The 17,817-nt window shown below is 32.0% G+C and overlaps 1 protein-coding gene across 1 annotated transcript in view; it reads right to left on the reverse strand.

Moving 5' to 3' along the window:
- Positions 1–6,579: 6,579 nt before the first annotated feature.
- LOC142332186 (uncharacterized) overlaps positions 6,580–17,817 on the reverse strand; it is a 49,567-nt gene continuing 38,329 nt past the window's right edge. Inside the window, exons 12-14 of the mRNA XM_075378471.1 lie at positions 15,342–15,368; positions 12,691–12,855; positions 6,580–6,702 (exon numbers count right to left, since the gene is read on the reverse strand). Of these exons, the coding sequence (XP_075234586.1) occupies positions 12,694–12,855; positions 15,342–15,368 (189 nt within the window). The 3' untranslated portion in view covers positions 6,580–6,702; positions 12,691–12,693. The remainder of the gene's footprint in view (positions 6,703–12,690; positions 12,856–15,341; positions 15,369–17,817) is intronic.

The following is a 17,817-nucleotide window of genomic DNA, read 5'->3' on the forward strand; positions in this document are numbered from 1 at the left end:
ATGTATAGCGTTTGTATTACGTACAAAAGTGTCATAAAATCAAATATACAATTGTGCGAAATTGCCATAAAATCCATTTGCGTTTAAAATCTCCCATCTCTTTATTCATATTAAGAAAATAAATAAATTTATTGCCCTGAGGTAGATAATCCCCACGTCCGGAACACATCTATGTTCCATGTCCAGGGCGGCAACAGCTGTACTTTCGTACATTACATATAGCTGGCTAACGGGGTTCCGAGTAAATTCCTCGGTTATGCTTTGTTAAGTTTGACCTGTTTCCAACTTCAGGTCACTAAACGGACTGGATTTTTGGCTACCTGCGGGAAATGGAATAACAAACGATTTTGGAAATGGATTCATACCACTCTTAGAGCTGGCGATGTGGCGGCCAGGGTCAATGTTATTGTAGGTGTAACGGAGACCCTTCCGTTGTCCACATGCCCCCTGCGATGGCAAGCATGTAGCAATGGTGCCCATGTATGTCGGTGCATGGGAGCTCTGAAAGCTTCGGTGAGTAGGAGCCTGGAGTCAGTGCAGAGACTGCGCATCCGCTCTCTGCCAGGACATATGCCGGTTCCACCGGAGTACCGGATCGGACCTCCAAAGTTAGTAGCCCTGGAGTGGGGGTGTACCCCGGCGGCTAGCCTTGCTACAGAAGGGATCCACTGTTCATGAATATTGAACAATCAAACGTGGCAGAGGGTGCACGTAAACACCCTCGTTTAGAAACCTCCGATTCGCCGCAAGCGAAGAGGAAAAAAGTAAAGAATCTGATAGGATAAAGAAAGATGCTGATAGAATCAGTAAAGAATTAAAGAAAAGTCTATTTGGCTATAGTGCACCTAAGCCAAGATTTTTAATTATTACAAGGGAGAATGGAAACTTTCAAAAAGTTAGTCCATTCCTTATCGCAAGAGAAGTTACAAATTGTGCTGGTGGTCCTGTCAAGGAAATTCGTAAAACTTTTAGTGGATTGCATGTCGAAACCATCAACGACATGCAAAGCCAGAAAGTTTTGGCGTTGAAGAAGATCGGTGAATTTGCGGTTTCTGTCCAACCGCATAGCACACTGAACTCATCCAGAAGAGTTGTTGTTTGTCGCAATCTTCTTAATTGTACAGAAGAAGAAATTGTACAAGAAATGTCGAGTCAGGGAGTAACTCAATGTCGCAGACTTACTATGAGAAGAAATGGTGAGATTCTTCCTTCGGCCTCGCATGTTTTGACATTTAGGTACGAGCTGGCATCCATCGGCTTGATGTACGAACTTTCATCCCGCAGCCGATGAGATGTTTTAAGTGTCAACGATTCGGACACACAGCAGCAAGATGTGAAGCGCAGGAAATATGTATATGTGGAGAGAAAACACATGAGGGTGACCCATGTAAAGACCCTGCAACCTGCGTTAACTGTAAAGGGCATCACAATTGTCGTTCAAGAAACTGCCCTACATATAAATTAGAAACAGCAATTCAGGAAGTTAAAACGCTTCAGAAGGTAAGCTATCCTGAAGCAAAGAAGATTGTTAATAAGCGTACACCACGACCATCGACTTCTTATGCAGAAGCAGCGGTTGCCCCTTCCACATCTAAAATTAATGTGGAGCAGTTGCTTAACACGATGGCACCAAGTCTTGCGACGATGATTGAAAGAATCATCGATTCAAAGATTGAGTCGACTCATCAGAGAAAATAAAGTAAAGATGAGAAGGCTCATCCCCGGACTGACGCCGTTGACATGAGAGACACACCAGCGCCGTTTAAAAAACCAGCTAAATCTGCGATTGTAAAGTCACCGACTTGTGTAAGAATTAAAAATCTTGATTTACCTGACAAAGAGAAACAGATCGCTCCGTCGTGTAGTCACAAATCTAAAGAAATTGTGACAAGAAAACCTGAATCTGCGGAAACAGAGGTGCAAGTTATTATAGAAAAAGCACCAGGCGCAGATGAAATAAAACCTGTACCAATAGAGCCTCCAAAAGCGCAAAGATCAGCTTCGGTGAGAGCATCTATTTCAGCCGGACCCAGTACTGCAGTAGAGATAGAGTCCGGCTCATCCGCCGCGGAGACATCATCGCACATTACTTTAGATTCTTTAGCAAAGATGCTAACAGCGCCGGCGAAAGTTTCATCAACTGACGTCAGCCGAAGAACGTCACTGGCATCCGAAATAGAGGAAGACGATGCCATGTCTGAGGCCTCAGATACGCTGTCATCAGAGGTTGAGGCCGTCAGAAGAATGGAGAACCGTAAAAAAGGATGGCCGAAAGGAAAGCCTAGAAAGTAATTTTATTGGATCAGAAGTTATAAGAAAAAGTAAAATTTTGATCATTTTTTGACACATGAAAATGTGAAATATTGAACCCTTTTTTTATTTTTTTTTTGAAGTTTGATGGGGCTAATGACCAAAGTAGTCGATGCCCCTAAAAACCTCAAAAAAAAAAAAAAAATAAATAAATTTATTTATTAATGCTTTAAGTACTAAACGTACTTACAAATACTCACACCGGTAAAATTAAATTAGAAATTATGTAGTTAATAATAAACAAAATATAGTTACTGAAATGCGAATAAAAATGATAAAATTATACTTTTTCAAGTTATTTATCTAATATTTGACTATCTGCCATAGCATTCTTCTTGTGACGCTTATAAAGCATTTAAGGTACAAGTATAAGACACTTATATTTGATCTCTCTGACAGTATTGATGCTCATTATACAGCGTATTCCTGTGGTTATCCGAATGTAGGTGTTACTATTTTCGTTGAAAATTCCTTGTGTTTCAGCGAGCTTGGAATCCTAATATGCAACAGTATATTTTGCTCAATTAAAAAAATAAAGTGAAGCCACTTTATTCCTTACTCTTTTTTTAATAATCCAAATATGGGGTGCTTATTATTATTGGATGACTACGATGCGAATTTGTGTTGTTTAAGGTCGCTTATAATCATTATAGGCATAACAGTTAGCTTGTTACAACTTTAGCGTATTTCATGTCGACCTACATGAAACATTCTTTAAAAATACGAGTATGTACTAACACGATTTCATAATTTGTATTTCATCTATTTCATTCAGCCTACTTGTAAAAGCATAATCTATTATAAGATATATGTTAATATGATTTAAAATCTTTACTGCAATAAATGTGAGTTATTTATTTTATACATACTTTTATAAAATTTACGTAATTATACAATGAAATTTGAAAAAAAAACTTATAATGATATCCATTATTTATTTGATGCAAGAAAGATGCATTTTAAAAATGAATAATGATTTTTAACGCTTCTTTAAGAAATCGTGATTTTTTAAATTTCAAACAGCGGCCGTTTATTGAACTTAACAACTATTATACGTCGTGGGAAAAACAACCAATTATGGAGTACATACCAGTCGAGTAGAGAGTAGTTGTAGTTTATATCATGCAAACACACACACATAAATATATATATAGGGTCGGCTCGTATATATATATACGAGCCGACCCGTCTAGTCAGAACCTAAACCCTCAGGGCCCAGGTCGACTCAGGCGAACCCCGGAGCCAACTCAGGGGCTGCTCGAGCCAAAGTACTCGCTTCGCTCGCCATTCTCGTCTACCCAGAGGGCTCCGCCCCCTGAACCCTGTACTGTTTGTTATCCTCATATCTGTGAGAATGATACTGATAAATAAAAATTAAAGAATTCAGTTTTTATAGAAACCTGAAAAACAAACTACATTACAAAGGACAGAATAATATAGTAGCTATGGTAACTAAAGTAAACACACCTTTAACGACGAAAAATTCATCTTATTTCTTTGCCATGGAGGCAGAAATATAATCTATACTATTTATCTCCTTTATGAATTAATATCATTAAATTACAACTTCACCCTCCTTGGGGTTGAAAAAATAATGAATATTTTTAATATTTTAACCTTCAAGGAAGGCCTCGGTCTGTGGCTTAAAACCTTCCATGGTATAAAAAAAAAATGTATCCTGAAAATCTGAAAGCAATCGATCGGTTGGTTCTTCGAGATTTTACAAGCTGAAATATATCGAAAAACATTCTCAGTTAAAGAAACATGGGTAAAAATTTGGTTACGATCGATGAAGTATTTTTTTGTTTATACCGAACAAACAAAAGTCCTCTTCATCTTTATATAATAGTACATATATGTATATATTCAGCACATTGTGCTTAAAAACTGTTTTTGGTTTAACCGAATAAATAATAAAATGTCAGTACAGACTTTTTAGTTAAAAATATGTCTGCTTAAAAACGCTGTAGTCCATGGTGTTTAATTTAAATTTGTCTCTGTACACAGAAACAAATATAGAATTAGTTTTTACTAATTACCTTCTCTTTCTCCCTTCCAGGGTGTTTTTGGAAGATTTGGCGATCAAAGAGCCCTTGCTTTTTGCCATCTTCTGATCACTACTAAAAAAAACAACTAAACCGGTTTCATATTCCTTCCTCTGACTAAACTAGAAATGGGAATGAACAAGGAATGTTCCGTAGTACACATGCAGAGTAAAAAAAGAAACTACCTTCCACCAGCACGCCAGTGTCTGGTGGTTTTTTTGTTAGAATATTTTGTATAATTCAAAGAGATTTAAAGGTTGTTGTTGCCTATTCTTCTGTTTGTCGACACTGCAGGGGCAACAGTGCTATCTCTTCCTCGCAGCCTTGTATGCAGCTTCCTATGTGCGCATGCACGCATCAGCCAAACACTATGCCGCTGGAACTCCGAAGCACATTTTCCGTACAAAGATTTTAAACTGGGGGATGGCTACTGACATTAAGCTTAAGGATTATATACTGTACAAGTATAAAGAAAAAATTATAAATAAATATGAATAAAGTATCAAGAAAAAAGGACATTATATTAAACATTATCGATAATATCAATTGGAAATAGGGGATGCTGCAGTTCCACAATACCTATACGAAAGCCACCACTGGACTTGAAGTCATGTGGTATCCTGATTGCTCCCTTCTATGGATCTTTGAATCTTTGGAAGAGTGAAGTGAACTGTTGTATACCAATGGTGGGTTGGTTGTTTACCCTCTTCTACTGACCCTTGATGGACTTCTCAATTTTCTATTAAAATGTTCACAGTCTTTGACATAAACAGGATAAATTTAATGCTTCAGTGATCACCTGTATGATATATTAGCATTGTCTGAAACTTGGCTGTGAGATGTTCACTGTAACATTGATTTCTTTCCAAGCTCATAGAAAATCTTTAGAGCTGATCGCAACTACCAAACGTTTTCACTGACTGGGGAGGGGTAGATCCTTGCTTGCAGTGAAATCAAGCATTGCTCGCGTTCAGAGAGGTGACCTTGAGTTAGCCCTGTAGGTTGTTTGATTGAGATTCCTAGGAATGGTAGGAAAAGCTTGCTTATCGGGAACCACTACTTTTCTCATTTTGTCCAGCCCTTTGAGAGTTATATTAATTCTCTAAAGTAGTTGATTTAACCTCTTTATTTTCACGACTTAATTCTTGGAGATTAAATATTGCTGGTGTTGTCTGGTGCTCTTGTACTTTTCCCCGGTATAAATTTTTATGCCAAGAAGAACACTGTATACTTGACCTGGTTGATTTCAATTTTTTTTTTTTTTTAACCTCCGGGACCACCGTTAGGTATTGTTTCAGAGGATGAAATGAATGATGTGCAGCGTGTGGAAAAATGCCATGCCTGACCAGATTGTGAATCCAGGACCTCTGGATGAAAACGCCAAGATGCTACCACTGCATGGAGGCCGGCTGATGATCTGAATTCGGTCTGCTGCAGCAGTTTATTTGACTCTTTTCTTTTTTTTCCTGTTTAGCCTCCGGTAATTACCTTTCAGATAATACTTCAGAGGATGAATGAGGATGGTATGTATGAGTGTAAATGAAGTGTAGTCTTGTACAATCTCATCTCGACCATTACTGAGATGTGTGGTTAATTGAAACTCAACCACTAAAGAACACCGGTATCCATGATCTAGTATTCAAATCCATGTAAAAATAATTGACTTTACTAGGACTTGAATGCTGGAACTCTTAACTTCCAAATCAGCTGATTTGGAAAGACACATTCACCACTAGACCAAGCCATGGGTTTGTTTATTTGACTCTGTAAAGAAATTATTTTGTTCCTTAACTTTCCTTCATGAGTCTTGAATAGGTTACTTGTTTACTTGAGAATAAGTACGTCAATAATTTATATCTTACGTCAGGTCGCGTACAATGATTTTCTATATGCCACTTTAAGTTTAGGATATTTATAATTTTTTATTTGTTTAACAAATTAGTCTATAAATTCAGTATTTTATTTTATTTATTTATTTTTTAAGTAAGAAAATAAAAAAAAAAATAATGAAGATAATGAAAAAAGTATATCAGACAGGGAATTGTTAAATTTTAAGATTTGTGCAGTTATCACGAAAGTTGAGTGACATAATTGACAGCTCTTAATGTGAATAAAGTATATGAAATGTAAGTAGAGTAATAATTACAATTCCATTTATATTTTAACAATGAATGTAGGAGGTAGTTTAAGGAAAGAATTTTATAATTAATTTTTACTCATTTAATGAAGTTTATATGTTTTATTGGCATAATAATATGTATTTAATTTTTTTTTTATTTTTAGTAAATATTATTTTATTTTGTTTTTAATCTTTTAATTTCAAGGATTTCATCCACTGGCTGAATTTCTGTAAAAAAAAAGAAGACAATTATATTTATTTAACTAAATTATTATATATTTTATTTGAGAGTGTGATGGCTTCAAAACCCAAATTAGTAAGCCCAAATTACAACTTGAAATCTGTCTATTCAGTTTTTAGGCTGATCATTACTGTGAAATTACTATTAGGGAACATGTATTCATTTAATAAAAATGTCTTTCTAAAATTGAACCATGTAGTTTTATGTGTAGGAAGAGGATATCAATCAGGCTGTATATCACATACACACATAATTCCCCATTTTGTGTATATTATGGTAGAAAAAAAGAGCTTGTTGGAGAGCTACAGATAAAGCTACTTCACCAAATTGTACAAATACCAAGATTAAAAGAAATTTGTAGGGTGGTAATACTATAAGTCTGTTTCTTATATATTTAAGGATTTTATTTTTAAGAGCAAATAGGGGTTTATTGTCGGTTGAAACCCAGAAATATGATTCCTCAACTATATGTGTAAAAAGAATATTATTATGGAAGAGCTGAAAAATAAATGCCTATAGAATTATGAAGGACTTTATCTTCAAGAGGAAGAAAAAAGGTAGTGTAAAAATCAATCTTTGAAAAATATAAGCTCACAAAAAATAGACAAAAAACAAATATAATTTATTGTTAAGAATTGCATTGTACTAAAATGAGAAAAATAAGCAATGAATTGAGTAACTGCAAGGAACTGCGCTCAAGGTAATCTTCTTTATTTGAGGGCAAAAAACACTTTTGCGTTATCATCCTGACTCTATAGGTCATAATCATTGGATGACCATCTTATCCCACTTATAGTTCCTTTGGAGATATGGGGATATTTTCCAGGATGAGAGTAATAAATTTGCGCTAAGTCAAATAATTATTGTTAAAATACTTTTTTCCTCCAATAATAAAAAGAGCCCCCCAAGAAAAAGATTAGGCTTCTTTTAGAAAAATTCTTCCTCGTTTTTTGGTGTGTGAAAGTGTCCTCCAAAATTATAAATCATTCCACCAGTAGGGGTCTGGATAAATGAAATGATTGAAGTGGGAATTGGAGGAAAAAGTGTTAGCTACTTCTATCTGCAGTTTAATAATTTTATTCATAATTTTTTTTGTTAAATTTTAAATATACTATGAATAATTAATCTGTAAAATTGCAGGTCAGGATGAAGGTATTAACTTCATTAAAACCTTGTGGTAGGATAAGGATTCTTGTAATCAATTGTGAATAGTCTGTATCAGAGTTGCTGGATTAAATCTATGTCTTATAGATTGAAAACTTGTTATCTTAATTGATAATTTCCAGCCATTTATTGTAATTCAGTTTTCTTGATGGAGAAGGTTAAAAAGTGTCAGATTTTATGCTTGTTTCCTTGAGTATCATTGGGTGTAAAAATATTCGCTCGATTTCTTTTATTTCTATATTACTCCATGATAGATAGATATTATTACTCCTTGGGAAGATTAATATTAAATTTCATGAGACAATTCAAATTTTCAAAAATATATTCATATGAAGGACTGTTCAAATTTTATTTGCTTTAATTTTTATTTAAATGCATCCTCGGAAAGTAACTCATAAAAAATTAGTTTTGTTAAGAGGGCTTGAATTGTGTGTTTATCCTTTCATAATGTAATTAGTGAGAAATAATAATTTCATCAAAACAAAGGGATGGAGCTCTAAACTAACGTAAGGTATGGTAACCATTTCTAAAGGTGTTTACCATATAGGTTGTAATACTTTCTTTAATTTTTTTAATTATTACATTTCAAATGAAATATATTTTCCCACATTTGAAAATAGAATTTTGTTTTTTCTGAATTTAACTTTTTGTCATGCTCTTTCATATTAACAAATTAAAAATTAAACTTAGGAAGTACACAGTGATCGTAAACATAGAGGTAAACTAAAAACAGAAAAAGTCACTATTTTTTATTTATTATAGTGAAAATATAAAATTAGGTATATATGAAATATATGTGCTGATGTGTGGTTCCTGTCCATTTTATGTCACATTATTCTAGATTCCATCGCATATAAGGGAGATCTTAGTTCCAGGTTGGTTGGCAAATATTTAAGAAATTTCAGGGGTTGGTCTAAATAAGATTTCTATTACACTCTAGGTGATATGCCTATAGAATATAATTCTAATCAAGGTGGTAAGTTCTCTTAAACAGGATGTAGTTAAGAAGTGGTGTCACCTCACCACAATAGAGATTACTTGTGTGCTGCACTGATGGCTTTCAGAAAGGAAATAGGATTGAAGACAGATGTTGGCAAGTATTAAAATTAAACTCCTGCATTCATTGTCATCAGTATATCAAAATGAAGCTCAGGACACATAAATAAGAATATCTACACCTTATCAGATAGATACAAGCTGCTTTGAATGCTCCAAAAGGATTCTTAGATTAATAAAGTCTTGTTTGAGATTATATTATGGACTTTAATAAAGTGTTTACAATAAAGTTCATCTTGTACAGGACCCTTGAATATAAGTGTGTATTGAAACTGCCTGACTAAATAGGCTGCAGAAGGCTCTGTGATTGGTTCAGAACATACTGTATGGCATTCTTTAGTGACTGTTGGGGTCTGAGAGCCTATGAAAAAAAACAAATCTTTATTCAGGACATCTATCATGGGCTTAATTTGATAAAGATGTTTATTCATCAATGTAAGAGGATGCAGTGGAGCGTTTTGTCAAAGGTAAAAGCGACTTGATCTGTTGACTGTTCATGATCCTGTTCAATATCAGAGGACCTGGTATTAATTGCTTCATAATTTACTTATTAGATTTATGTCAGCCTAGACAGGAAACAGAATCCCTGAGTCAGTCAACAGGCTGGAGAGAATCACTGGTAGGGATACTCTTCAAGTCTTGGCATCCTTGGCATTGAAAACTTTGGAGGGTCAGACTTTCGTGCACAAAACTGATAATGAGGAAGAGGGATCAAGGATAAGGAAAGGATAATGGCTGGTGAAAAAGGAAATACCCATTAGAGTAGATGAGGCTAATGAACTGTCTTTCTCAGGACCTTATATTCGATTATATCAAATAAAAGATTTTATATCTCTAGAGGAAAACCTTCATATCTTCTGAAGTTGGAGAGTTACGTGCCAAATTATTGGTGTGGTTTGCCTGGAGCTTACATCCTAAGCCAGAAAGATTAGATGTCAAGTATTACAAAAGATGTAAACCTAAGTTATACTGGCGATGGGTACTTGATACCAGGACTTAGTAACAAAAATGTGCTAGAAGAACGTGTATAGGGTCTGTGCTATAAGTTGACGATTGTCACTGTGATGGTGAGTTGACTGCACGAGGGGTTGAAGAGCTGTTATATGTGCGTTCCACAAACATTGTTATTACAAAAAATAATATTACAATGATATCATCGTCTAATTACTGTATTTACATTTGCATTTAAAGTTATGTTTAAACTACAATTTATGATATCCGGCACTTATTACAGTAGGTGTAATAAGTGGTTTTACAAACAACTAAAACGTATAACAAACAATAAATAATAAGTATTTAGCATGCTCTTTTATGACAGTAGGATCACAATCTTCTGAACTGTAACAAGGCAAGTTCAATAAATTTATTTATATGCTTTTTATTTAAATTTATGTGACATCTTTTTAAGAATTATAACTTTTTACTGATTGTAAAGTATATTATGCATGGGTTTTGAAAACAGATTGTAGTTTCTTTTTGTCATAGGCCCTAATAGTGTTAGCGTATTCACATGAAACAATATAATTTATTTTTAGTGACATTTTTTCTTTAACAATGAATCTTTTAATTAAAAGCAAAGTAAAAAATAAATTCTTGACAGAGAAACATGATATTGCTATGAAGAGAATTTTTTATTTGAAAACCATTAAGAAATTTCAGGAAGGAAATAGACCCGATCATATATTTAGATGAAAGTTAAGTTTAAACTTCTCACACAACCGCTAAATTGTGGGAAGATGGCATCAGTGAGGGACTTCATCTACCGATTTCCAAAGACGAAAGAGTTGTCATAATTCATGCCGAAGGGAAAGACGGGTTTGTTCCAAATACCTTATTGACATACACCGCTAGCTCAAAAAGAGGTGACTACCACGATAATATGAACCACAGGAACTTCGAACAACTTATGGTTTCTGAAAAACTTTTGGGAAAATTGAAACCAAATTGTGTAGTAATTCTCCATAACGCCCCACACCGTTGTTGCAAATTAGAAAAAATCCAAGTATGAGATCAGTTAAAGCAGGAATGTCTAAAGATACAGAATATTTCCTTCGATAAACCGATTATTAAAAGAGAGTTACTTCAGTAAATATAAGTATCAAATCTGGTTGTAATTTATTCTCTCAATAGCATTTTAGATGCGGAGGGTCATAAGTTTTTAGACTGCCCCTGTATCACCCGGATGTAAATCCAATAGAACAAATTTGGGGAATAACGAAAGAGTGGATGGGAGATTGAAATTTAACTTTTAAAGCAGCAAATATTATTGCCCTCGTCAAACAAAAAATTTCTTCTACTGATGCTAGTACGTGGTTAAAATTTTGCGAGAAAGTTATTGAAATTGAAAACGACTACTGGTGTAAAGAATTAAAGAATGTGCTATGAATAGTGAAGTTGACAAACTAATCATCAGGCTAAATGGTGAAACTTCTACTGATGAAACGGCGAGCGATACTGAAGATGAGGTTCTATCAGAGATACTATCTGGAGTTGAAGAAATGGTTTCGTAAAATTTGAATGCACAACACAAATCGGTAAGTTTGAGTTAACCTAATTCAAATGTTAATGAAATATTTAACCTATTTGAGTGTCTAAATTAGATTTTTTGAATAATTAAAACACTGAAGTAATTAAATAACAGATTCACCGTTATTTAACATGTTATAGTAATTTATGTATTTTTTCTAATGATTTTTTATATTTCATAATTATTTGTAGAGTAAAAATTAATAAACTTAAAAGTTTGTAAAGTACAAATTACAATTACATTTTAATTAATTTATTCTGATTTTCTTTCAATAGTTAGATTGTAAGTTTATAATGAATTGTAATTTATAACAGTTTGTGGTTTAGTTTCATTTACATTTATAACCGTGACATATGTCTCATTTGTGATGATATGGGACGGTATTAGTAGAATGTACACTATACTGCCCGTGCATGGTAGTCTGCAATCGTCAAGTTACGCCGGTGGCCTATGTTAAAGCAACATCTGTTATTTGTATACAAACAATATTGCCTAGCTTTACAACAATAATTGCTCATCAGCATGAATTCAAATAAAAATTTTCTTCTCACTTTTGTTGCATTTTTAATATATTCGTATGAAATTCACTAAATTAAAGTTGTTTGGAAAACTTCCCTACTAGAAAAAGAAAAAGTAATCTGATTTATAATTATAATTTTTTTAGGTAGGTCAACTTGAAACTACTTAGCACGTGTAATATTTCGACCATAAAATAGTGTCCTACAGGAGAGAAATAACTTGCATTTCTGAAAAATTTAGTGCGGTGGTTCAAATATGACAATAGTAATTTCAGAATTTTTTTTTATGAATTTATACAGATGTGATATGTTTTAAAGCCATCGTTTGTTGTTCAAGATTTGGTATAATTTAATTAATTTCTATTGTGCTGTGATTTGTTAAGTCACCAAGTGAATTCCAAGATGTTCAGAGCAAGTAACTACTTTTCATTACATAGATATAATACTATTAAGTTTTTATATCAATTTTAATAGAATTTAACTATTAGCTGAAAAGTGATTACTTTTACAGATTACTACGGTAAATACTGTTGTTGATTTACACCAGGCACTTTTTCTTGATTTTACTTTAAATATTATATGTATTGTGTAATATATTATACGATAAATATATATTACACAATATAATAATTTATATTATACAGTATATAATAGAATTATTATATTATATTATAGCATATTGGAACAATATACTAAATAAAGTTACTTACGTGTTAGAATGGATGCATCATAGGTGAAACTGGGTGACAGGGGTAGTGTGGTAGGTGAGCATGAAGATGGTGATGGTGGTGAAGATGGTGATGTGCATGTCGATGATAATGATGGAACGGATGACAGTGATGCCCATGTATATGTGTGTAGGTTGAAGATACATGCTGTAAAAGAAAAATTAAAGAAAAGTAGTTATTACAAAAACAATTATGAATTTTATTATAAATAATATCTTTTGTAAGATGATATTAACAACTTTGTAAATCCGTGTTGGGATAATGCTGATAAGGCATTCTTATACTTATTACTTTAACTACCTCCATTTTCTCTATGAAAGTCAACAGATCTTCAGACAAGAAGATGTGTTCACACTACAACTCGTACATAACAGAAATATTGGATAATACCACATTTTACATAACTTAATGTGTTACATCATTACTTTACTGTTAAAATTGGATGTTTCTTAAATGATTTACTTAAATCATTGTGTTTGTATGGTTATAGTTTTATTTAATGACTACATTTTCGATATCAAGTACAGCATCACAATTTAAATTTTAAAAAAACTTAAAATTATTATTTGGCCTGACTTAGGAATGGAGTAATTATGACCAAATGGCATATATTTGTCAAGTATGATGCTTTAAATGGTGTGCTGTAAGGTGGATAGAGTAAAGCAAACAAGTTTTGACATTTTCTGATAAATGGATAAAATTGAAGTTTTATCTGTTATAAAGTACTTTGTTTTAAAAGTACTCTGTTATAAAGTACTTTGTTTTAAAAGTACTCTGTTATAAAGTACTTTGTTTAATCCCAGTGGGACTCCATTTTAAAGGATTTGTTCCCTTTGTTTTTGTTGGTAAAAATGTGGGCTGCTTATTTTGAGTATGTGATGATTGGTCAGGACTCTCCAAAACCATTAATGACCGATGAAATTGTCAAATTATCACAGAAATCCAAAAGCTATACATAATGATTGCCAACTCTAGTTCAAGAATTTGCTGACATTACAAACATCTCAACAAATCATGTCTACTATACTTTACATGGTGTTTTGGGTATGAAAAAACTTTCTGCTCAATAAGTGTGACATCGTTAACAGTCAATAAAAACCACAATCAACTGAACATCACTTCCCAAGGTGTTACGACTTATTTAAATGTTATTCCTCTTGACTTTTTCAGTGCTTTATAACAGTATATGAAATATGGATTTGCCATTATATGATATCAAATAGCATCCAAAAGTGAATGTGAGTAGGTGAAAGTGCATAAAAAAAAGTGAAAACTGTTCCATCTTCAGCGACCAGTCAAGTTACAATTTTTTTTTGCGATTTTTGTGGTATGATACTTATAAGATTACTTGAAAAAGGCAGGACTGCCATCTATTGTTAAGTGACGTGTATTGCTGCTTCACCACTGGATTTATTGAAGAGTGTTATTTAGCTAAACAGACATATCTGCCCAAAAATAAAGCGCTTAATTGTTTTTTTACTTTAAATAAGACGTCAACAAAATGTGAAGAATTTTCTACTTTTATCAGAAAGCTAGGGAGTTATACAGCTCAACCTAAAATTAATTTGAAAATTACAGGTTTTTTCTAATTGAAACATTACCTGAATGTTTCAATATTTACAATAAATAAATATTTACAATAATATAATATATAATATATAATACATTTACAATATATTGTAAATATTTACAATATTTACCAGAAAGTTTACAATATTTATCAAGGGACAGAGGTTAAATTTTTAACAATTTTGTTCAAATAGCTCACAATGTTGTTTTATAGCCATGCCTTTGCATAGGGTTGGAGTTTTGTGAATTTAAGTTTTTACTTGTTTGCTTAGCTTTTTGTTCACAATTCTGAACATCTGGATTCTGATAGAGCTAACAAAAGTTATTGGTAAGAGGTGTATAGTAAGAGGTAAAGGAATAATATAAGTTTGTTTTATAGGCATGGAAAAAGATTTGATTGTTTCAGATAGGATAAACTAATGGAAATACTAAAATTCCTAAGACATTGGAAACGCAGAACATTAATAATAACAAAATTTTACCAAAATTAGAAAATAGCTATGAAAGTAAAGGATGTTCATACTTAGTGATTTGATATAGGAATGGGAGTAAGATAAGGGTGCTGCGTATTGCTAATCTTATTAAGTATGTTCATTGAAGACGTATGAAAAATACTTCAGAAGAAGATGAAGGAATCAGTGTTGGAGGAAAGAGAATAAATTATAAAAGGTTTGCAAATGGCTGTTTTTTTAGAAGATAAAATTAGAGGATATTATGATTGAATATGTCATGAAAATTAATGATAGCAAAATATAAGCAATAAGAATATGAGACAAGAAGAACAAAGAATTGAATGAGTAAATCATCAGAGCTGTTTATATACTATGTTAATAAAAGATTGCAAAAGTGAACATATCATGGTAAGAGTAGTTAAGAAAAAAGATTGCCTAAGGAAGCATTTAGTAAAAAAAAGTTTTATAGTAAGGTATTTGAAGAAGCATTTTGTGAATTTCTGTTTTGTGAATTTCTGAGTGCATTTCTGTTTAGATATGAAACTTGAACAATATTTTTCTTTCAATAATATAATTAAAATTTAATTGGTTAAAAATAATATTAATACTTACCCTATGATGTGTTATGGCCATAAATTTCTGTGAAAAAAAATCAATCATTAATTTCATAAATTCATTTTTTAATTGTATATAATAATCATAAATAATTAATTTATAAATTCTTCTCTGTAACATAAGCTTGATTTTAATTAAATAATATCATTATTCTGTATGCAGAAATAGAAGTATTAATATAAATAATGCGTTAAAACTTCTATTATTTTAGATTACAGGTGTTCAACCTATAGCCTAGGGAACATAATCTTAGTACTGCATGAAATAAAGCTTTCAGAATAATGTTTTTCATTTCAACATTAGTAAAGATGTTCAACAATTAAAAATTAAAATGGGTATAACTATCAGTCAAGTAAATTACACAGTAAACTTCCCAGATTGTAATTTCTCTTGGATATAAAGTAAACTATTTCTTTTGTTAAATGATTATTTGTTTCAACCTAGTCTTTTCCCATATGACACTTAGAAGTATTATTGCAGGTTAAATGTTTAAATCTCTTTAATATTATAATGACTCTGAACTGGGTATAGACTAATAATAATAATTCTGGCTGGAATATGTACTTATTAAAGAACTTTCCATTGGTAGGTATGCTATATCTTTCCAGCATAAAATTTATGTCATTGTAATGATTTATTAATCATTGTAGTGAAACAGACTTCAGAAGCAAACAAATTTCCATCTTTGTTGGTAGTTTGATACCATGTAAAGCACTGAGCTTATATCTGTTTAACTGTGAACAGTTCGGAATATCATAAAGCCTTACCAATCTATCTGACCACAAAAAGCTAGGAATTCCATTAGATGTCACCAAGATGTATAGGCAATAACAGAACCAATGTACTTGTGAAAAAGAGAGTAATTTTTCTACGTGTAGACTATGAATCTGTTTATAAATTATTTCAGTTAGAATTGTAGTTTTCAAGTGAGCATATAATGAACACAGTAATAATTTGTGTAAATATTCTACATAAGGTTTGATTGCTAATTAATAGTTATTAATGCAAATTTATAAACCTATGGTCTCTCTTGAACTTGCTTATCAGATCGGGTTGTGATGATCACTTAAGGAAAATCCTATTTTTCATTTTTGGACAATGACCACTCCAAATGTATTTATGTTTTGTAATCTGTCCGTTTTCTTGGGTAATGTCTTATATGAAGTTTGTGTCTAAAGACTACTAAATACATCGCCTTGAATATATACCACCTTTGAGGAAGCACTATCATGATTTTGCAAAGATCTTCGGAAGTATGATTATTTTTTACTGTGTTAAGAAAGTTCTGGCAGTAATACAGAGTTGGTACACTTAATTTCTTTGGAAATGTAGTTCATGGCAAGTGTCTTACTGGCAAAGCCTTGCTACCATTAATAATAATAATAAATTTATAAGAAATGTATGGTGCAAATAAATAATAAAGGAACATTTTTATTAATTATGGATCAATTATGGATTATGGATTTAATTGTTTACATGTTTCATTACTTTACACCTACCAATTCCCTACTGTATTACACAATCTTCTACAGTTATCTGAAAAAGAAGGTATTTCCAAAAGCATTATTTTCATCAACGTTGATCTAAATATTCATGAAAATAAATAAACACTATTTGCCTGTAACATAAAAAATCCCTTTCAGTACACCAGAAGGCGGAGAGGTAAATTTCACAGGCGATAAGTAGGGATAAAAAAGATTTCCACCTGAAGAAAAAACTTCAAATTTAACAATGAGCAGGGGTTGAACAAAATCAAACATAAAAATTTTATTTCATTCTATACTTCAAAGTATTATTTTCAATACTAATTTAAAATTTTTTACATTTTCTAACCAGTATTATTGTTTGAGTACTGAAATCTGATCACTTCTGCATGTTTTTTGAAAATAAATTCTAGATTCTAATTTTACTTTTGATTCTTTTTCTTCTATATTCTAAAAAAATCATTTTTATGAAAAGTAATCAAACATGCAGTATATATATATTTTATGAAGTTGCTTCAAGGTTACTGAAAAGCAAAATAATCATAACAATTTCCATTATCTATCTACCTCCTTACTGGGAGAAAATTATACCATTAAAATTGATATCATCTTTTTTTCTAATGCTGTTGATTTTATATTTTAATTTTTTTTTTAATGGTTTAACTTTTTAATTCTATAAACATTTTGTAATACAGTAAAGTCTTTTCAATGATTTACATTAAATAAGTCATATTAATTAATGACACTACTACTTAATTTGAAGTTACCAGAACAAAGAAATAAAAAATTACTACCTATTCTAAAACAATTTTATAAAAATCTTTGAGTGTGCTGTTGTCAGTTATAATTCATTATTGCATTTCTACTCCTGCCTATTATACAACTACCCTATTGTGGCTAATTCAGATACAATCCTAGAATGCGGTCACTGACCGTATTTCAACGCACTCATTCATAAGAATTTATTGGAAAATACTTCACCATTGTAG

This window comes from Lycorma delicatula, chromosome 11 (genome assembly GCF_047948215.1).
Source record: "Lycorma delicatula isolate Av1 chromosome 11, ASM4794821v1, whole genome shotgun sequence".
In the NCBI taxonomy this organism is placed as follows: Eukaryota; Metazoa; Arthropoda; class Insecta; order Hemiptera; family Fulgoridae; genus Lycorma; species Lycorma delicatula.